This window comes from Physella acuta, unplaced genomic scaffold, assembly GCF_028476545.2.
Source record: "Physella acuta isolate Inbredline_101_S28 unplaced genomic scaffold, ASM2847654v3 ptg000579l, whole genome shotgun sequence".
Lineage (NCBI taxonomy): Eukaryota > Metazoa > Mollusca > Gastropoda > Physidae > Physella > Physella acuta.
In genome coordinates, this window is record NW_026732098.1 from 1229674 (window position 1) to 1253160 (window position 23487).

A 23487-nucleotide genomic window follows, 5' to 3' on the forward strand; every position below is an offset into this window, starting at 1 on the left:
TTTTTCTGTTGAAGTCATCAGCCCAAACGTGTATACAGGCGAAGAAGGTCTAGTGAGAACTAGAACAAGTGTTATCTGGTCCTGAGCCTGTATACAAGCAGACATTCTTAATCTGAGAGTTTGGTTTAAAATAAATACAGTCAGTACAACAAACAAGATCAATCAATCAATATTTAAAAAGCTATCAATCTATGGAACCTTTGCTTGACTAGATCAAATACTAGTGGCCAGCATTGAGTTCTAGTGTGGGCAGACCCTTGAATCACACACCAGATAGTCCTGCTTACATCTCAAGTTTTGACACATGAAATGTTAATCACACACCAGAGATGAATCACATCAACAAATAGGGTAGTATTTGGTTCACAGTTACCAATAAATGACAAATTAAGACTATTTGACCATTCCAAAGGTCTACATAATCAAATAAAAGTTACCAACCAACAACATCTACAGACTTTCTTACAAGACTTCAATACATTGCATTATTTGAACATAGGCAAAAATTAGTTCAGTCAAATAAATGTGGAACAGACTAATAAAATGAATAAATGTCAGTAGTAATGATAGCCTGTGATCAAGGCTGTATTCCCCAAAGACTAGTCAATGTTTATCAGGTGCACATAGTTCAATGGATATTTACAAGTGGGGATGACAAGAGAATGGTAGACTGTCTTCTAACTTGACATATTATAAGAATCATACATGAGACAAGCAAGCTCCAGACTTCAATCAAACTTAAGACAAGCAAGCTCCAGACTTCAATCAAACTTAAGACAAGCAAACTCCAGATTTCAATCAAACTTAAGACAAGCAAGCTCCAGACTTCAATCATACATGAGACAAGCAAGCTCCAGACCAAAGCAACTCACACAACACTCAACAATGTACTACCAACCACTCACAACACATGGTGGATGATGTACACGGTGGATGATAAACTAGATGTCCATGGTGGATGATGAACTAGATTATGGTGGATGATGAACTAGATGATGTCCATGGTGGATGATGAACTAGATGATGTCCATGTTGGATGATGAACTAGATTATGGTGGATGATGAACTAGATGATGTCCATGGTGGATGATGAACTAGATGATGTCCATGGTGGATGATGAACTAGATGATGTCCATGGTGGATGATGTACTAGATGATGTACATGGTGGATGATGATGGATAAAAAATCTTTGTTTTGTTTCTTTACTTGTTCAACTCTACATTATCAAACAATTTGAAATCAAATTATTTCTCTTCACAACAGAAAAAATAAATCACAAAATAATTGAACATGCACCAGTACAGGAAGAAAATAAATATCTGGTCACCGATAAGGAAATAATTTGTAGACCTACAGGCCAATACAATCATCACAAATACACCTACAGGCCAATACAATCATCACAAATACACCTACAGACCAATACAATCATCACAAATACACATACAGGCCAATACAATCATCACAAATACATCTACAGGCCAATACAATCATCACAAATACACCTACAGGCCAATACAATCATCACAAATAGACCTACAGGCCAATACAATCATCACAAATACACATACAGGCCAATACAATCATCACAAATACACCTACAGGCCAATACAATCATCACAAATACACCTACAGGCCAATACAATCATCACAAATACACCTACAGACCAATACAATCATCACAAATACACATACAGGCCAATACAATCAGCACAAATACATCTACAGGCCAATACAATCATCACAAATACACCTACAGGCCAATACAATCATCACAAATAGACCTACAGGCCAATACAATCATCACAAATACACATACAGGCCAATACAATCATCACAAATACACCTACAGGCCAATACAATCATCACAAATACACCTACAGGCCAATACATTCATCACAAATATACAGGCCAATACAATCATCACAAATACACCTACAGCCTGACACAATCTTCACAAGCAGATTTCAACCAATCAGATCTTGCCTTATACTTTAGAAAAATGTGTGCTGCCTGCCAGTTAAAGTTGGCATATACCCCAGTCACCATCTTACACTGTCCCCTTCTTACTTACACCTAGTTAATTATCTTACATTCAGTCACCATCTTACTTACACCTAGTTAATTATCTTACATTCAGTCACCATCTTACTTACACCAAATCAGTCACCATCTTACACTTACACCCAATTTCTCATAAATTAACAAAATATTTACAGCAATCAAATGTTCAAGAAATAAAAAAGATGAAAGTCAAGAACATGAATTCATGTAACTTTAACAATGACATTATTGTTGACAAATTTAGCAGACACAAGTTGAATTCACTTATGGTTTCAACACTCTCAGAGCTGAAACTCATCCCCATTATTAGGGCTTGATAGTTTATACAAAATAAAATTTCACTAATGCTAAAAAATAATATTCTGGAATATGAAGTGAAAAGTAAACTATTTTCTTTGCCATTTGAAGTTAGATATTAGAAAAGATTTACATCAATGTCTGTGTTGCAACATTTTTCTAGGCCATTAAATTATAAATGCCATTTGCTTGTATCACCGAAACCAGCAGCCATCATAGCTGGGGGGGGGGGAAAGAGTTGAGCTGCTGATGACATCACAGTATCAGGCTGGTGGGGGGGGGGGGGGGAAGGGGGGGGGGGGGGTTGGGTTGGGTTGTACTCAATGACATCATAGTATCAAAAAATGCCAGACTCCAAGGTGTCAATTCAAAGGTTATAGTTTTCCTCTGTAGCAAGGTGTCAGTTCAAAGGTTATAGTTTTCCTCTGTAGCAAGGTGTCAGTTCAAAGGTTATAGTTTTCCTCTGTAGCAAGGTGTCAGTTCAAAGGTTATAGTTTTCCTCTGTAGCAAGGTGTCAGTTCAAAGGTTATAGTTTTCCTCTGTAGCAAGGTGTCAGTTCAAAGGTTATAGTTTCCTCTGTAGCAAGGTGTCAGTTCAAAGGTTATAGTTTCCTCTGTAGCAAGGTGTCAGTTCAAAGGTTATAGTTTCCTCTGTAGCAAGGTGTCAGTTCAAAGGTTATAGTTTCCTCTGTAGCAAGGTGTCAGTTCAAAGGTTATAGTTTTCCTCTGTAGCCCATGAGTGTGTGGACAGTAGCACCTCTCTCTGCTGGACCAAGTTTTTGAGTGTGTGTCTGTTGACATTTAGGGTTGAAGTCCTGGATCTCTAGACCTGGTGACATTTAGGGTTGAAGTCCTGGATCTCTAGACCTGGTGACATTTAGTGTTGAAGTCCTGGATCTCTAGACCTGACATTTAGTGTTGAAGTCCTGGATCTCTAGACCTGGTGACATTTAGTGTTGAAGTCCTACATCTCTAGACCTGGTGACATTTAGTGTTGAAGTCCTGGATCTCTAGACCTGACATTTAGTGTTGAAGTCCTGGATCTCTAGACCTGGTGACATTTAGTGTTGAAGTCCTACATCTCTAGACCTGGTGACATTTAGTGTTGAAGTCCTGGATCTCTAGACCTGTTGACATTTAGTGTTGAAGTCCTGGATCTCTAGACCTGGTGACATTTAGTGTTGAAGTCCTGGATCTCTAGACCTGACATTTAGTGTTGAAGTCCTGGATCTCTAGACCTGACATTTAGTGTTGAAGTCCTGGATCTCTAGACCTGACATTTAGTGTTGAAGTCCTGGATCTCTAGACCTGACATTTAGTGTTGAAGTCCTGGATCTCTAGACCTGGTGACATTTAGTGTTGAAGTCCTGGATCTCTAGACCTGTTGACATTTAGTGTTGAAGTCCTGGATCTCTAGACCTGGTGACCTGGTGACATTTAGTGTTGAAGTCCTGGATCTCTAGACCTGACATTTAGTGTTGAAGTCCTGGATCTCTAGACCTGACATTTAGTGTTGAAGTCCTGGATCTCTAGACCTGGTGACATTTAGTGTTGAAGTCCTGGATCTCTAGACCTGGTGACCTGGTGACATTTAGTGTTGAAGTCCTGGATTTCTAGACCTGGTGACCTGGTGACATTTAGTGTTGCAGTCCTGGATCTCTAGACCTGTTGACATTTAGTGTTGAAGTCCTGGATCTCTAGACCTGGTGACCTGGTGACATTTAGTGTTGAAGTCCTGGATCTCTAGACCTGTTGACATTTAGTGTTGAAGTCCTGGATCTCTAGACCTGTTGACATTTAGTGTTGAAGTCCTGGATCTCTAGACCTGGTGACCTGGTGACATTTAGTGCTGAAGTCCTGGATCTCTAGACCTGACATTTAGTGTTGAAGTCCTGGATCTCTAGACCTGACATTTAGTGTTGAAGTCCTGGATCTCTAGACCTGACATTTAGTGTTGAAGTCCTGGATCTCTAGACCTGACATTTAGTGTTGAAGTCCTGGATCTCTAGACCTGGTGACATTAAGTGTTGAAGTCCTGGATCTCTAGACCTGGTGACATTTAGTGTTGAAGTCCTGGATCTCTAGACCTGACATTTAGTGTTGAAGTCCTGGATCTCTAGACCTGGTGACATTTAGTGTTGAAGTCCTGGATCTCTAGACCTGACATTTAGTGTTGAAGTCCTGGATCTCTAGACCTGGTGACATTTAGTGTTGAAGTCCTGGATCTCTAGACCTGGTGACATTTAGTGTTGAAGTCCTGGATCTCTAGACCTGACATTTAGTGTTGAAGTCCTGGATCTCTAGACCTGGTGACATTTAGTGTTGAAGTCCTGGATCTCTAGACCTGGTGACATTTAGTGTTGAAGTCCTGGATCTCTAGACCTGGTGACATTTAGTGTTGAAGTCCTGGATCTCTAGACCTGGTGACATTTAGTGTTGAAGTCCTGGATCTCTAGACCTGGTGACATTTAGTGTTGAAGTCCTGGATCTCTAGACCTGACATTTAGTGTTGAAGTCCTGGATCTCTAGACCTGGTGACATTTAGTGTTGAAGTCCTGGATCTCTAGACCTGGTGACATTTAGTGTTGAAGTCCTGGATCTCTAGACCTGGTGACATTTAGTGTTGAAGTCCTGGATCTCTAGACCTGGTGACATTTAGTGTTGAAGTCCTGGATCTCTAGACCTGGTGACATTTAGTGTTGAAGTCCTGGATCTCTAGACCTGGTGACATTTAGTGTTGAAGTCCTGGATCTCTAGACCTGGTGACATTTAGTGTTGAAGTCCTGGATCTCTAGACCTGGTGACATTTAGTGTTGAAGTCCTGGATCTCTAGACCTGGTGACATTTAGTGTTGAAGTCCTGGATCTCTAGACCTGGTGACATTTAGTGTTGAAGTCCTGGATCTCTAGACCTGACATTTAGTGTTGAAGTCCTGGATCTCTAGACCTGGTGACATTTAGTGTTGAAGTCCTGGATCTCTAGACCTGGTGACATTTAGTGTTGAAGTCCTGGATCTCTAGACCTGACATTTAGTGTTGAAGTCCTGGATCTCTAGACCTGACATTTAGTGTTGAAGTCCTGGATCTCTAGACCTGGTGACATTAAGTGTTGAAGTCCTGGATCTCTAGACCTGGTGACATTTAGTGTTGAAGTCCTGGATCTCTAGACCTGACATTTAGTGTTGAAGTCCTGGATCTCTAGACCTGGTGACATTTAGTGTTGAAGTCCTGGATCTCTAGACCTGACATTTAGTGTTGAAGTCCTGGATCTCTAGACCTGGTGACATTTAGTGTTGAAGTCCTGGATCTCTAGACCTGGTGACATTTAGTGTTGAAGTCCTGGATCTCTAGACCTGACATTTAGTGTTGAAGTCCTGGATCTCTAGACCTGGTGACATTTAGTGTTGAAGTCCTGGATCTCTAGACCTGGTGACATTTAGTGTTGAAGTCCTGGATCTCTAGACCTGGTGACATTTAGTGTTGAAGTCCTGGATCTCTAGACCTGGTGACATTTAGTGTTGAAGTCCTGGATCTCTAGACCTGGTGACATTTAGTGTTGAAGTCCTGGATCTCTAGACCTGACATTTAGTGTTGAAGTCCTGGATCTCTAGACCTGGTGACATTTAGTGTTGAAGTCCTGGATCTCTAGACCTGGTGACATTTAGTGTTGAAGTCCTGGATCTCTAGACCTGGTGACATTTAGTGTTGAAGTCCTGGATCTCTAGACCTGGTGACATTTAGTGTTGAAGTCCTGGATCTCTAGACCTGGTGACATTTAGTGTTGAAGTCCTGGATCTCTAGACCTGGTGACATTTAGTGTTGAAGTCCTGGATCTCTAGACCTGGTGACATTTAGTGTTGAAGTCCTGGATCTCTAGACCTGGTGACATTTAGTGTTGAAGTCCTGGATCTCTAGACCTGGTGACATTTAGTGTTGAAGTCCTGGATCTCTAGACCTGGTGACATTTAGTGTTGAAGTCCTGGATCTCTAGACCTGACATTTAGTGTTGAAGTCCTGGATCTCTAGACCTGGTGACATTTAGTGTTGAAGTCCTGGATCTCTAGACCTGGTGACATTTAGTGTTGAAGTCCTGGATCTCTAGACCTGACATTTAGTGTTGAAGTCCTGGATCTCTAGACCTGACATTTAGTGTTGAAGTCCTGGATCTCTAGACCTGGTGACATTTAGTGTTGAAGTCCTGGATCTCTGGACCTGGTGACCTGGTGACATTTAGTGTTGAAGTCCTGGATCTCTAGACCTGGTGACCTGGTGACCTTTAGGCAGGCATCTGAGGACTGTTTGATGGGGAGGATGACCCAACCATGCAGCGTCCATCTTCAACTCTGGAGGTCAGGTTCAATGGTAGCCCATGGTCAAATCTGAAATAAACAACCCATTGGTAACTTCTAGCTGGGTGTGTGGGACTATGAGTGTGTGTGAGTATAGGTGTGTGGGACTATGGGTGTGTTGGACTATGGGTGTGTGTGTGAGTATAGGTGTGTGGGACTATGGGTGTGTGGGACTATGGGTGTGTGTGTGAGTATAGGTGTGTGGGACTATGGGTGTGTGGGACTATGGGTGTGTGTGAGTATAGGTGTGTGGGACTATGGGTGTGTGGGACTATGGGTGTGTGTGAGTATAGGTGTGTGGGACTATGGGTGTGTGGGACTATGGGTGTGTATGTGTGAGTATATATAAACAACAACTACAAACTGATTGCCATTTAAAATATTATGATTTGGTGTTAGACAAAATGTTTCATGAACTGTAGACGCCAATATAACATCAGACATGAAGGGTGTACAATGTCAGACATGTATGATGTATGTCAGACATGAACATGTATGATGTCAGTTATGTATGATGTCAGTTATGTATGATGTATGTCAGACATGAATGATGTATGTCAGACATGAACATGTATGATGTCAGTTATGTATGATGTATGTCAGACATGAATGATGTATGTCAGACATGAACATGTATGTCAGACATGAACATGTATGATGTCAGTTATGTATGATGTATGTCAGACATGAACATGTATGATGTCAGTTATGTATGATGTATGTCAGACATGAATGATGTATGTCAGACATGAATGATGTATGTCAGACATGAACATGTATGATGTCAGACATGAACATGTATGATGTCAGTTATGTATGATGTATGTCAGACATGAATGATGTATGTCACACAAGAATGATGTATGTCACACATGAACATGTATGATGTCAGTTATGTATGATGTACGTCAGACATGAACATGTATGATGTCAGATATGTATGATGTATGTCAGACATGAATGATGTATGTCAGACATGAATGATGTATGTCAGACATGAACATGTATGATGTCAGACATGAACATGTATGATGTCAGACATGAATGATGTATGTCACACATGAATGATGTATGTCACACATGAACATGTATGATGATAGTTATGTATGATGTACGTCAGACATGAACATGTATGATGTCAGATATGTATGATGTATGTCAGACATGAATGATGTATGTCACACATGAATGATGTATGTCAGACATGTATGATGTATGTCAGACATGAACATGTATGATGTCAGGTATGTATGATGTATGTCAGACATGAATGATGTATGTCACACATGAATGATGTATGTCACACATGAATGATGTATGTCAGACATGAACATGTATGATGTCAGTTATGTATGATGTATGTCAGACATGAACATGTATGATGTCAGACATATATGATGAGCTACTCACTTCCTCTCAGTACATGTGGTTCTGCTGTGGCCAGCCGTAAAGGTTGGAGGATTGTGGTGGAGGTTGTTGTTCCTCAAGTTGCGCAGCATGGAATGATATTCAGCTTCACCAGTCTGAGACAACATCAGGTTCAACTGAGACCCCTGGTGGGGGGTGCTGGGGGGCAGGAACACCCCTGAATGCGGAGAATTATGTAGATGGGATGGGGGCTGATGGGCAGAGAAGGGGCAGGCCAGGGCATCAGCACTGAGTGAATGCGGGAAAGTTCTGGAAGCGTTGAGGGTCAGTTTGGTGGCCAGCTCTTTGTTTAGATCTGCAGTGCAGGAGCTGGTGGTGGGGGAGTTGCTGCCCAGCCTCTGGGGCACGTCCTGGGAGTTGCTGCCCAGCCTCTGGGGCACGTCCTGGGAGTTGCTGCCCAGCCTCTGGGGCACGTCCTGGGAGTTGCTGCCCAGCCTCTGGGGCACGTCCTGGGAGTTGCTGCCCAGCCTCTGGGGCACGTCCTGGGAGTCTTTGCCCACCTTGCTGAGGTTCTCCATGCTGTCGTACTTGCGCAGCAGCTTGTCTTTGAGGTGGGAGACAGCAGCTGCATGAAACTCTTCCTTGCTGTTGGAGGACCTCTGCTCACAGCCAGAGGACCTCTGCTCACAGCCAGAGGACCTCTGCTCACAGCTGACCTGACCTGCCAGCTGTTGCATGGCCAGGGGAGCTTGGAAGTTGCCAGACTGGCTGCCAACATTATGTAATCCAGCTAAGGATGGATGCGGGTAGTGCGGATGTTTGAAGTGTTGAGAGGGTGCAGCATTGACCAGTTGACCTGCCCACGTGTAGCCAGGGCTCGAGGTAGCTGCCCCCCTGGGGGAGGCCTGCTTGCTGCCCCCATTGGTCAGCTGGGCCAGCAGGTTGGGATGAGCTTCTTTAGCGACAGTTTAGGACGTTCACTGTTAGGGGAGGGGGAGAGGCTGTCTATGTAGGGAGACTTTCTTTCAGACTTGAGGCCGCTCACCTCCACCTTCAGCTCCACCAGCATGTCCTCCTGATCCATCCTCTCCACCTTGATGCCTGACACGTGCTCCTCTGCTCCACCCATCTCCTGGTGCCCTTTCTCTTTCCTCAGACGGTCAAACTTCTTGTGGCCAAAGCTTTCTGTGGCCGCCATTTCATCATTGAGGGGGGAGCTTCTCTCTGATGTGCTTTTGGAGCTGGGGTTGGTCTGGGGGCTGGAGGCCTTGGACCTGCCTGCAGTGGGCGTGTCCCCGTACAGACTGCTGCAATCCAGTGAAGGGGCTTTAGGAGAGTTGCTCATAAATCCAGGGTTCAAATGACCAGAGTTCAAGGCCATTTTAATGCCGGCAGATATAGTGAGAAGTGGTGAATGAGAGCCAAGCATTGAGCCATTGTTCTGTTTCTCACACTTGGTGGCTCCCGTGTGTGGCTCAGGTTTGTGTGCTTCCATTGGAGCCACATCAGCTGAGCCCAGCGTGGTACTGGAGGAGCCTTTCATGGCGTGTCTATTGGCTAGCTCCCTCTGCTGAAAGTCCCTGGCCTTAGTTAGGTCCTGTAGGTCCCACTCTCTGGGTCCAGCTGTTCTCTCAGACCTCTGTAACGCTGGCAGTGACATGCCAACAGCCTGGTGCCACATGGTAGGGTGCTGTGCTGCCATCTCAGGGGTCAGTTGCATGCCATAGATGGAGCCATCAGGTAGGTGGTGCTAGGACAAAAATAATACCAGATACACTACTACAAATCTCATGGCTTTTTATAATACCAGCTACACTACTACAAATCTCATGGCTTTTTGGTGCTTACAATTGGTTTGGTTAAACTTGAATCAACTCTAAACAAAGTTGTATAAAGCTTGAAGAAAGCAAAACTTACCTCTAGGACAGGAAGGCTGTGTCTGCTGTCCATATCTGACACTCCCCTGACGTATGACAGTGGACGGTCAACCAGCAGTGACTGCTTCCTGTTGTATAGACCGTAGGCAGCCCCCACACTTCCCCGCCTCATGTCTGGACTCAGGTACTGACCAGCCTCACCTGGCTTGTCCTCACCTGTCACCAGGCGATGTTGTGGCATGCGGGCAGCTCTGCCATCACTGTTGATGTGGAAACTGTAACAGCGCGGGCGCATGTTTGCATAATCATCTTGGGTCAGTGAACCTGACCTTGACCTAAACAATAACAAACAAATTTACAATGTTGTTGTGGCTGCATGCTACTGTTAAGCTAATGCTCAAACAATTCATCTTAGTAGTACATGTGCTGGTCAAGTCATGTGACATGTGTTGGTCAAGTACTGTGACATATGTGCTGGTCAAGTCATGTGACATATGTGCTGGTCAAGTCATGTGACATATGTACTGGTCAAATAATGTGACACATGTGCTGGTCAGGTAGCGACACGTGTGCTGGTCTGGTGATACATACCTAGATTTTGGCGAGCCAGGCGAAGAGCCAGCCCTTGCAGCAGCTAAAATGGCATCACAGCCAGCTAGAGGGCTTGTCCTGGGCTGGAGGCTGCCATCTGGCTCAGCTATTGGTGTAAAGCCCGTGTGGGGGGTACCGGGGTACATGTGGCCCCCCTCCTCTTGTATGGGGGAGCTGGCAGCTGAGTTGGATATGGAGGCTGGCACTGAGTCCCCTCGGGCAGCGTTTCTTGTCTCAAGTCTGTCACTCAGTCTGAGGCAAACAAAAATCATCAAAATTATGTACTAACCCCGCCTATGCTCGCAGTAACCCCGCATCCCCTTGTACTAACCCCGCCTATGCTCGCAGTAACCCCGCATCCCCTTGTACTAACCCCGCCTATGCTCGCAGTAACCCCGCCTCCCCTTGTACTAACCCCGCCTATGCTCGCAGTAACCCCGCCTCCCCTTGTACTAACCCCGCCTATGCTCGCAGTAACCCCGCATCCCCTTGTACTAACCCCGCCTATGCTCGCAGTAACTCCGCCTCCCCATAGCCCTAGCCCCGCCTTCCAGTTAGAAGAACGCTGGTGTCACACTGGTGTGGATCAAATTCAAGCCCCACACCTGTAGGTCTGTATTTACATAATTAGTAAACTCGTCTTAGGTGCTTAATGTGCTAGGTGCACTGATTCATCTTATAGATAAATGTGTATTCTCGAGTTAGACAAAACTTGAACAGTAAGATATTGGAACAGTGCACGGCAAATCAGGCCCTAACAGACCCAAACGCCCGGATGTAAAGAATACGAACGCCCGGATGTAAAGAATATTGAAGTACAGTTGCGGTGTTTTTGGGTCAACTATTTTTAGACGTACTGTAGAGAAGTTCAATATGGAACTCTCGTCTGCTGAAAACCATTTTCTCTTTAATGAATGGGGTGACTAGGCTAGAGGCATCAGAAATGGCGAGCGAACTAAGATACGTCGACAATGTTGGAGGAAAAAACAGATAAGAGGGGGAGGGGTGGAGTTGTACACTCGCGATTAACAAGAAATGAACCAACTGTCATGATGCATTACCAATTACACTATTCAACGCTGGAACATTTCTTGATTAGCCGCGTTAAAAAAACAACAGTGCAGACAGTTTTTGGATCCTTTTTATTTTTTATTCTAAATTCTAGCATGGCGTTTACGTTTACACACTTGCGACATGTACTTGTAGGCTGGCCTAGTCTATCTATAGATTCTAGATCTACTGTACAGATCTAGGCCTACTTAACTATCTACATCTGTAGTATAACGTCTAGGAAGGAAAAAAAAAACCAATCGAATAAGTGAGTAGGTCACCCCCCCCCCCCATACAATAAACATGTTCTGATAAAATTAACTTTCAGGGTTAAGGCGAAATTTTTTTTTCTCTTCTAGATCTAGATATCTAGATCTAAATCTAGAATGTCTAGATTATACTTATACAGCTGTAGAATCTAGATATACATCTATACTAAATTACTGTATACTATACTGTGTATAGTTAACATGTCGAAAGTGTTAACACAAAAGACTGTTGCAGCATATAGATTATAGAATATAAATCTATATTTAATTAAGATAATCTAGATCTGTAGTATAGTGGTAGAGAGCTGGACAGCTAACCCTTAAGTCTCGAGTTAAAATCGGGGTTCAAGTCAGTAGTGTCCCTGGGAAAGTAAAGTTAAGTAAAGCTGGGCTTAGTGCTGGCCACAATATCTCTTGATATTTCATAGGCAGAGGTCACAGAAACAAGTCAACTCTACTACTTAACTTGCCCTATAGACCTTCAGGTTTGAAAAGGTAACTTTAATAAAATCTAGATCTACATTTTAAATTCTAGATTCTATTTATAAACTAGAGCCACTACTTTCCTATGACCACAAAATAGACATTGGACACTGACTGGTGGTAACTATTTGGCTCCAAATGATCATTTTAAAACATTGGATGTTTGCAGTTTGAAAGAATTTAGTCTCAAGCCTTAGCATCAAATGTTAACCATAGTTTTCTTATAAGTCTAGTTTACATGGCAAGTTAAGCATAGTTTTCTTGTAAGTCTAGTTTACATGGCAAGTTAACCATAGTTTTCTTGTAAGTCTAGTTTACATGGCAAGTTAACCATAGTTTTCTTGTAAGTCTAGTTTACATGGCAAGTTAACCATAGTTTTCTTGTAAGTCTAGTTTACATGGCAAGTTAACCATAGTTTTCTTGTAAGTCTAGTTTACATGGCAAGTTATTAGTTAAGCATAGTTTTCTTGTAAGTCTAGTTTACATGGCAAGTTAAGCATAGTTTTCTTGTAAGTCTAGTTGGGGGTCATCCATTTATGACGCCCACAAACTTTTTGGACTTCCCCCTCCCATGTGGAGCCTTTTTTTTTAGACCCCCCCCCCCCCCCCCCCCCGTGTGGACGTCATAAATAGATGACCCCTTAACCGGTGTGCTCCGCACCCCCACCTCGTGGCACTTATGCACTCAGGTTTATAATTGACCGATTGGTTTTCTAAATGTACTCACATAAAATATTTTTTAATAAATGTTTATAATTGACCAATTGGTTTTCTAAATGTACTCACATAAAATATTTTTTAATAAATGTTTATAATTGACCGATTGGTTTTCTAAATGTACTCACATAAAATATTTTTAATAAATGTAGAGTACTGGTGAAAGTTCCCCTACTAATATGTAAATAAAATTTGGTCAGCAATGATTCAATGGAATAGTGTGATGATTTTAGTGCACTCTAAGGTTTGTAACTTATTGTACATTTGTTCTTAAAGGTGTACTTTTAAAAATAAATGTATTCTGTTTAAAGTTGAGAGGGAAGATAGAAACACTGCAGAGCAATCAATGTAAATAAAAAAAAACCTACCATATTTATTTAAATATTTTCTTTAATAAATGCCGATTGGCCAGACTGACAACACTCAACTTACTAAATAATCTTATAGCTAATTTAGATAGTATCTAATTGGATAGAGATTTAGATAACTAGATAGAGATTTAGATAGTAGCTAATTAGATTGAAATTTAGATTTAATTAGACTGAAAATTAAATAATACCTACTTAGATTAAATTTTAGATGCTGCACTAGCCTACACTCCTGAGGGACTGGCCTACACTCCTGAGGGACTGGCCTACAGTCCTCAGGGACTGGCCTACAGTCCTCAGGGACTGGCCTACAGTCCTCAGGGACTGGCCTACAGTCCTCAGGGACTGGCCTACAGTCCTCAGGGACTGGCCTACAATTAAATTCACGGTAGCACTTGCCTTAACCCTGTTTAACCCCTTCTGACAGAATGGTCATTTTTGTACACGTTTTATTTTGACCAAGAAAATTTTTAAGGAAAAAAAAAAACTATTTTAATAGTTCTTCTGGCAACTCTTGACCACTGTTTAAGCAAGACATTTTTTTTTTTTAATGCTTAAAATTTTCAACATGCAAATTGGAGTTTAAAAAACTGTTGACCTCAATTTGATGAAAATATGAAACAATTATTTAATTATTTTTTAGATCACTTATGAAATGTTTATTCTTCAAATACCCTACCTTATGTAACGCTTACTCTAACCTAACCCACCTGTGGACCATCTTGTTGATGTAGTCCTTGTCTAACGTGTAGCGCCTACGGTTTCCCTCCTCAATGGTGTGTAGACGAGGCCGTGTTAGCGTGTCCCGATCTAGCGTGTTACACCTGCGCCGGGGCTGGTCTGTCATCATGCCATAAAAACCTGATGGCTCCTCACGGAAAAATGTCCCATATGGAGTACGCAGCACAACCTGGGACAGACATTTGACAGTATTAGCAGCAATGCCAGTCAGACAAACATTTGACAGTATTAGCAGCAATGCCAGTCAGACAGACATTTGACAGTATTAGCAACAATACCAGTCAGACAGACATTTGACAGTATTGGCAACAATACCAGTCAGACAGACAAACATTTGACAGTATTAGCAGCAATGCCAGTCAGACAGACAGACATTTGACAGTATTAGCAACAATACCAGTCAGACAATCTGTGACCTGGAGGGTCTAAAGCAAATAAAGCTGTGGGTACCCAATGGTCTAAAGCACAAGAAATAAAGCTACGGGTACCCAATGGTCTAAAACAAATAAAGCTGTAGGTACCCAATGGTCTAAAGCACAACAAATAAAGCTACGGGTACCTAATGGTCTAAAACAAATAAAGCTATTGGTACCCAATGGTCTAAGTCTAAAGAACAACAAATAAAGCTAAGGGTACCTAATGGTCTAAAACAAATAAAGCTGTAGGTACCCAATGGTCTAAAGCACAAGAAATAAAGCTACGGGTACCTAATGGTCTAAAACAAATAAAGCTATTGGTACCCAATGGTCTAAGTCTAAAGAACAACAAATAAAGCTAAGGGTACCTAATGGTCTAAAACAAATAAAGCTGTAGGTACCTGCTGATGACCAAATGGGTCCAGTGCCATTCGCTGACCAACCACCAGGTTGTTGCTGTCTGTCTCACCACTGTAGCCAGAGGTCATGGTCATGATGGAGCTTTCAGACAATGTGGGTGAGGATCTGCCAGATCTGCAGTAGTTCATCAGACAATTAGATTAGTTCATTAGACTAGTTCATCAGACAATTAGACTAGTTCATCAGACAATTAGACTAGTTCATCAGACAATTAGATTAGTTCTTCAGACTAGTTCATCAGACAATTAGACTAGTTCATCAGACTAGTTCATCAGACAATTAGATTAGTTCATCAGACAATTAGACTAGTTCATCAGACTAGTTCATCAGACTAGTTCATCAGACAATTAGACTAGTTCATCAGACTAGTTCATCAGACAATTAGATTAGTTCATCAGACAATTAGACTAGTTCATCAGACAATTAGATTAGTTCATCAGACAATTAGATTAGTTCATCAGACAATTAGATTAGTTCATCAGACAATTAGACTAGTTCATCAGACTAGTTCATCAGACAATTAGATTAGTTCATCAGACAATTAGATTAGTTCATCAGACAATTAGACTAGTTCATCAGACTAGTTCATCAGACAATTAGACTAGTTCATCAGACAATTAGACTAGTTCATCAGACTAGTTCATCAGACAATTAGACTAGTTCATCAGACAATTAGATTAGTTCATCAGACAATTAGACTAGTTCATCAGACAATTAGACTAGTTCATCAGACAATTAGACTAGTTCATCAGACAATTAGACTAGTTCATCAGACTAGTTCATCAGACAATTAGACTAGTTCATCAGACTAGTTCATCAGACAATTAGACTAGTTCATCAGACAATTAGACTAGTTCATCAGACTAGTTCATCAGACAATTAGACTAGTTCATCAGACAATTAGACTAGTTCATCAGACTAGTTCATCAGACAATTAGACTAGTTCATCAGACAATTAGATTAGTTCATCAGACAATTAGACTAGTTCATCAGACAATTAGACTAGTTCATCAGACAATTAGACTAGTTCATCAGACAATTAGACTAGTTCATCAGACAATTAGACTAGTTCATCAGACAATTAGACTAGTTCATCAGACAATTAGACTAGTTCATCAGACAATTAGACTAGTTCATCAGACAATTAGACTAGTTCATCAGACAATTAGACTAGTTCATCAGACAATTAGACTAGTTCATCAGACAATTAGACTAGTTCATCAGACAATTAGACTAGTTCATCAGACAATTAGACTAGTTCATCAGACAATTAGACTAGTTCATCAGACAATTAGACTAGTTCATCAGACAATTAGACTAGTTCATCAGACAATTAGACTAGTTCATCAGACAATTAGATTAGTTCATCAGACAATTAGACTAGTTCATCAGACAATTAGACTAGTTCGTCAGACAATTAGACTAGTTCATCAGACAATTAGACTAGTTCATCAGACAATTAGACTAGTTCATCAGACAATTAGATTAGTTCTTCAGACTAGTTCATCAGACAATTAGACTAGTTCATTAGACTAGTTCATCAGACAATTAGACTAGTTCATCAGACTAGTTCATCAGACAATTAGACTAGTTCATCAGACAATTAGACTAGTTCATCAGACTAGTTCATCAGACAATTAGACTAGTTCATCAGACAATTAGACTAGTTCATCAGACTAGTTCATCAGACAATTAGACTAGTTCATCAGACAATTAGACTAGTTCATCAGACAATTAGACTAGTTCATCAGACAATTAGACTAGTTCATCAGACAATTAGATTAGTTCATCAGACTAGTTCATCAGACAATTAGACTAGTTCATCAGACAATTAGATTAGTTCATCAGACAATTAGACTAGTGCATCAGACAATTAGACTAGTTCATAAGACAATTAGACAGCTCTTACATCTGGTACTGACCTGGTGCTAAGGGAGTCTTGGAAATCCATATCAGAATCTTCAGCATTGTGGCGTGACTCTCGCCTGTCCTGGTTTGATCTCTGTCCAGCTAAAAATACAGGTTAGGTGTGGTCAGTTCTATGTGTGACATGTCTAAGGGTAAGTGTGACATGTCTAAAGCTACATGTGACAATTCACATTCAATACTGACACAGAAAAATGTACTTAAATCTTCTGTCAATACATCAACCATGTTGTGTAGACAGACGCACAACCTCAAGAGTTAATGTGTCAGCTCAACTAATGCACTGTGTCAGGTCAACTAATGCACTGTGTCAGGTCAACTAATGCACTGTGTCAGGTCAACAAATGCACTGTGTCAGGTCAACTAATGCACTGTGTCAGGTCAACTAATGCACTGTGTCAGCTCAACTAATGCACTGTGTCAGCTCAACTAATGCACTGTGTCAGCTCAACTAATGCACTGTGTCAGCTCAACTAATGCACTGTGTCAGCTCAACTAATGCACTGTGTCAGCTCAACTAATGCACTGTGTCAGCTCAACTAATGCACTGTGTCAGCTCAACTAATGCACTGTGTCAGGTCAACTAATGCACTGTGTCAGCTCAACTAATGCACTGTGTCAGCTCAACTAATGCACTGTGTCTACATGATCATCTGATTTGAGCTCATGTAAAATTATAACAGGGTGTCAACTCATCTGACACTGGTCAAATGGCTGTCAAAATGTCAGGGTTTTTTTTTTTTTGACCTGTAGACATACAGACCCACACAAGATGTGTGGTATCACATTACACACAAGATGTGTGATATCACATTACACACAAGATGTGTGATATCACATTACACACAAGATGTGTGATATCACATTACACACTAGATGTGTGATATCACATTACACACAAGATGTGTGATAGCACATTACACACTAGATGTGTGATAGCACATTACACACTAGATGTGTGATAGCACATTACACACTAGATGTGTGATAGCACATTACACACTAGATGTGTGGTAGCACATTACACACTAGATGTGTGGTAGCACATTACACACTAGATGTGTGATAGCACATTACACACTAGATGTGTGGTAGCACATTACACACTAGATGTGTGGTAGCACATTACACACTAGATGTGTGATAGCACATTACACACTAGATGTGTGGTAGCACATTACACACTAGATGTGTGATAGCACATTACACACTAGATGTGTGATAGCACATTACACACTAGATGTGTGGTAGCACATTACACACTAGATGTGTGATAGCACATTACACACTAGATGTGTGGTAGCACATTACACACTAGATGTGTGGTAGCACATTACACACTAGATGTGTGATAGCACATTACACACTAGATGTGTGATAGCACATTACACACTAGATGTGTGATAGCACATTACACACTAGATGTGTGATAGCACATTACACACTAGATGTGTGATAGCACATTACACACTAGATGTGTGATATCACATTACACACTAGATGTGTGATAGCACATTACACACTACATGTGTGATAGCACATTACACACTAGATGTGTGATAGCACATTACACACTAGATTTCTCTGAAAGCAGGAGTGTCCTAAAACTTACCAATAGATTTCTCTGAATGCAGGGTGTTGAGTGTCCTAAGGTCTGTGGTTTTCATGAGAAGTTTGGCAAAGAGTGTTGAATCTTCCTTGTGGCTGGTGTTGATGAGATTTTGTAAGGCTTCAGTTAACTTGCTCTGTATGCGCTCTACTTGATCTAGGTTACGGAGACCTGGACGATCTGGTGACAAAACAATATCAGTTGTAGACAAAATGTCATAAAGTGACATTAGTTGTAGACAAAATGACATTCATAAAGTGACATCAGTTGTAGACAAAATGACATAAAGTGACATCAGTTGTAGACAAAATGACATCAGTTGTAGACAAAATGACATAAAGTGACATTAGTTGTAGACAAAATGTCATAAAGTGACATCAGTTGTAGACAAAATGACATAAAGTAACATTAGTTGTAGACAAAATGACATAAAGTGACATCAGTTGTAGACAAAATGGCATAAAGTGACATCAGTTGTAGACAAAATGACATAAAGTGACATCAGTTGTAGACAAAATGACATCAGTTGTAGACAAAATGACAAAGTGACATCAGTTGTAGACAAAATGACATAAAGTGACATCAGTTGTAGACAAAATGACATAAAGTGACATCAGTTGTAGACAAAATGACATCAGTTGTAGACAAAATGACATAAAGTGACGCCAGGTGGCAGACTTAAAGTAATTGTTGACAAATTGACAAGCTACCTGGTGACATGAGGACCACAGCAGAAAACATGGCAATCTCATCATCATTGAGCAGCATCCTGTTGAACCTTTCAGCAAAGTCAAACATGGAGTCTAGCAGGAAGCCAACATTACTTGTCACCTGTACCAAAGTGTCTACATTAGGGTACAACTAGCTTACACATGGGTACAACTAGCTTACACATGGGTACAACTAGCTTACACATGGGTACAACTAGCTTACACATGGGTACAACTAGCTTACACATGGGTACAACTAGCTTACACATGGGTACAACTAGCTTACACATGGGTACAACTAGCTTACACATGGGTACAACTAGCTTACACATGGGTACAACTAGCTTACACATGGGTACAACTAGCTTACACATGGGTACAACTAGCTTACACATGGGTACAACTAGCTTACACATGGGTACAACTAGCTTACACATGGGTACAACTAGCTTACACATGGGTACAACTAGCTTACACATGGGTACAACTAGCTTACACATGGGTACAACTAGCTTACACATGGGTACAACTAGCTTACACATGGGTACAACTAGCTTACACATGGGTACAACTAGCTTACACATGGGTACAACTAGCTTACACATGGGTACAACTAGCTTACACATGGGTACAACTAGCTTACACATGGGTACAACTAGCTTACACATGGGTACAACTAGCTTACACATGGGTACAACTAGCTTACACATGGGTACAACTAGCTTACACATGGGTACAACTAGCTTACACATGGGTACAACTAGCTTACACATGGGTACAACTAGCTTACACATGGGTACAACTAGCTTACACATGGGTACAACTAGCTTACACATGGGTACAACTAGCTTACACATGGGTACAACTAGCTTACACATGGGTACAACTAGCTTACACATGGGTACAACTAGCTTACACATGGGTACAACTAGCTTACACATGGGTACAACTAGCTTACACATGGGTACAACTAGCTTACACATGGGTACAACTAGCTTACACATGGGTACAACTAGCTTACACATGGGTACAACTAGCTTACACATGGGTACAACTAGCTTACACATGGGTACAACTAGCTTACACATGGGTACAACTAGCTTACACATGGGTACAACTAGCTTACACATGGGTACAACTAGCTTACACATGGGTACAACTAGCTTACACATGGGTACAACTAGCTTACACATGGGTACAACTAGCTTACACATGGGTACAACTAGCTTACACATGGGTACAACTAGCTTACACATGGGTACAACTAGCTTACACATGGGTACAACTAGCTTACACATGGGTACAACTAGCTTACACATGGGTACAACTAGCTTACACATGGGTACAACTAGCTTTCACATACTCGCAATGGTTTTTGTTCAAACACTCGCTTACACACTTACAAAGTTTATACATTTTTTTTGTACAAATACCAATTTAACACTTTCAAAATTTGTACATATAGTGTAGAAATACTAGGTTAGACAAAATGGTTGAAATCTTACTGTTGACTGTACTAGGTTAGGAAATCTTACTGTTGACTGTACTAGGTTAGGAAATCTTACTGTTGACTGTACTAGGTCAGGAAATCTTACCGTTGACTGCTGCCTTTTGTAAAGCTTTCCCCCAGTGAACATCATAGTACTTGTACTGGGGTCAAACAAACAAGCCAGGCGTACCAGCAACACTTCAAATGTGCCAGCCTGAGGATACATGGACAACAAGGTCAGGTGGACAGCAGGACAACATGGTGGTCAGCATAGTGGTCAAGTGGACATAGACAGACAACATGGTCATGTGTCAACATAAATTGAAAATTAACTCACATATAATAGTCCAAGCAACTAAACTGTTTTCCAAAGGAAAACCCTTGACAAAATAAACCTCTTCTAATGACTAACTTCCCTAAGCACTAAGTTCTAAGGCTGACCTTGAGTAGGGTGACCTGATCATCCTGGTTGAGCAGCACAAAGCCAGGTATGCCCTTGGCAAAGTCTACAACTGACTTTATTGCTGGGGTAAAACTCTCAGAGAAGTCGGTCAAATTATTTCTGTTGGCATTGGCGTCCATGCCTAGCTCATTGTTGAGTGGACAGGCCTAAATGAAAGAGAAAATAGCCAATTTGTAGACATATGGACAGGCCTAAACCAAAGAGAAAATAGCCAATTTGTAGACATATGGACAGGCCTAAACCAAAGAGAAAATAGCCAATTTGTAGACATATGGACAGGCCTAAACCAAAGAGAAAATAGCCAATTTGTAGACATATGGACAGGCCTAAACCAAAGAGAAAATAGCCAATTTGTAGACATATGGACAGGCCTAAATCAAAGAGAAAATAGCCAATTTGTAGACATATGGACAGGCCTAAACCAAAGAGAAAATAGCCAATTTGTAGACATATGGACAGGCCTAAACCAAAGAGAAAATAGCCAATTTGTAGACATATGGACAGGCCTAAACCAAAGAGAAAATAGCCAATTTGTAGACATATGGACAGGCCTAAACCAAAGAGAAAATAGCCAATTTGTAGACATATGGACAGGCCTAAACCAAAGAGAAAATAGCCAGTTTGTAGACATATGGACAGGTCTAAACCAAAGAGAAAATAGCCAATTTGTAGACATATGGACAGGCCTAAACCAAAGAGAAAATAGCCAATTTGTAGACATATGGACAGGCCTAAACCAAAGAGAAAATAGCCAATTTGTAGACATATGGACAGGCCTAAACCAAAGAGAAAATAGCCAATTTGTAGACATATGGACAGGCCTAAACCAAAGAGAAAATAGCCAATTTGTAGACATATGGACAGGCCTAACCAAAGAGAAAATAGCCAATTTGTAGACATATGGACAGGCCTAAACCAAAGAGAAAATAGCCAATTTGTAGACATATGGACAGGCCTAAACCAAAGAGAAAATAGCCAATTTGTAGACATATGGACAGGCCTAAACCAAAGAGAAAATAGCCAATTTGTAGACATATGGACAGGCCTAAACCAAAGAGAAAATAGCCAATTTGTAGACATATGGACAGGCCTAAACCAAAGAGAAAATAGCCAGTTTGTAGACATATGGACAGGCCTAAACCAAAGAGAAAATAGCCAGTTTGTAGACATATGGACAGGTCTAAACCAAAGAGAAAATAGCCAATTTGTAGACATATGGACAGGCCTAAACCAAAGAGAAAATAGCCAATTTGTAGACATATGGACAGGCCTAAACCAAAGAGAAAATAGCCAATTTGTAGACATATGGACAGGCCTAAACCAAAGAGAAAATAGCCAATTTGTAGACATATGGACAGGCCTAAACCAAAGAGAAAATAGCCAATTTGTAGACATATGGACAGGCCTAAATCAAAGAGAAAATAGCCAATTTGTAGACATATGGACAGGCCTAAACCAAAGAGAAAATAGCCAGTTTGTAGACATATGGACAGGTCTAAACCAAAGAGAAAATAGCCAATTTGTAGACATATGGACAGGCCTAAACCAAAGAGAAAATAGCCAATTTGTAGACATATGGACAGGCCTAAACCAAAGAGAAAATAGCCAGTTTGTAGACATATGGACAGGTCTAAACCAAAGAGAAAATAGCCAATTTGTAGACATATGGACAGGCCTAAACCAAAGAGAAAATAGCCAATTTGTAGACATATGGACAGGCCTAAACCAAAGAGAAAATAGCCAATTTGTAGACATATGGACAGGCCTAAACCAAAGAGAAAATAGCCAATTTGTAGACATATGGACAGGCCTAAATCAAAGAGAAAATAGCCAATTTGTAGACATATGGACAGGCCTAAACCAAAGAGAAAATAGCCAGTTTGTAGACATATGGACAGGTCTAAACCAAAGAGAAAATAGCCAATTTGTAGACATATGGACAGGCCTAAACCAAAGAGAAAATAGCCAATTTGTAGACATATGGACAGGCCTAAACCAAAGAGAAAATAGCCAATTTGTAGACATATGGACAGGCCTAAACCAAAGAGAAAATAGCCAATTTGTAGACATATGGACAGGCCTAAACCAAAGAGAAAATAGCCAATTTGTAGACATATGGACAGGCCTAAACCAAAGAGAAAATTGCCAATTTGTAGACATATGGACAGGCCTAAACCAAAGAGAAAATAGCCAATTTGTAGACATATGGACAGGCCTAAACCAAAGAGAAAATAGCCAATTTGTAGACATATGGACAGGCCTAAACCAAAGAGAAAATA

The 23487-nt window shown here is 41.0% G+C and overlaps 1 protein-coding gene and 1 long non-coding RNA gene across 2 annotated transcripts in view; both read right to left on the bottom strand.

The window, feature by feature from the left end:
• Positions 1-1812: 1812 nt before the first annotated feature.
• Positions 1813-2589, bottom strand: LOC131947025 (uncharacterized). Its single transcript, XR_009387819.1, has 3 exons — positions 2106-2589; positions 1938-2064; positions 1813-1879 (listed from the first exon to the last, which is right to left on the bottom strand). It is a non-coding gene; the product is annotated as an uncharacterized LOC131947025 (long non-coding RNA).
• A 4001-nt stretch (positions 2590-6590) lies between these two features.
• Positions 6591-23487, bottom strand: part of LOC131946979 (uncharacterized) — a 48662-nt gene continuing 31765 nt past the window's right edge. Inside the window, 12 exon segments of the mRNA XM_059308041.1 lie at positions 6591-6740; positions 8121-9042; positions 9045-9828; positions 9996-10290; positions 10547-10798; positions 14145-14344; positions 14993-15125; positions 16934-17021; positions 18550-18726; positions 19257-19377; positions 20852-20959; positions 21187-21354. Of these exon segments, the coding sequence (XP_059164024.1) occupies positions 6638-6740; positions 8121-9042; positions 9045-9828; positions 9996-10290; positions 10547-10798; positions 14145-14344; positions 14993-15125; positions 16934-17021; positions 18550-18726; positions 19257-19377; positions 20852-20959; positions 21187-21354 (3351 nt within the window). The 3' untranslated portion in view covers positions 6591-6637.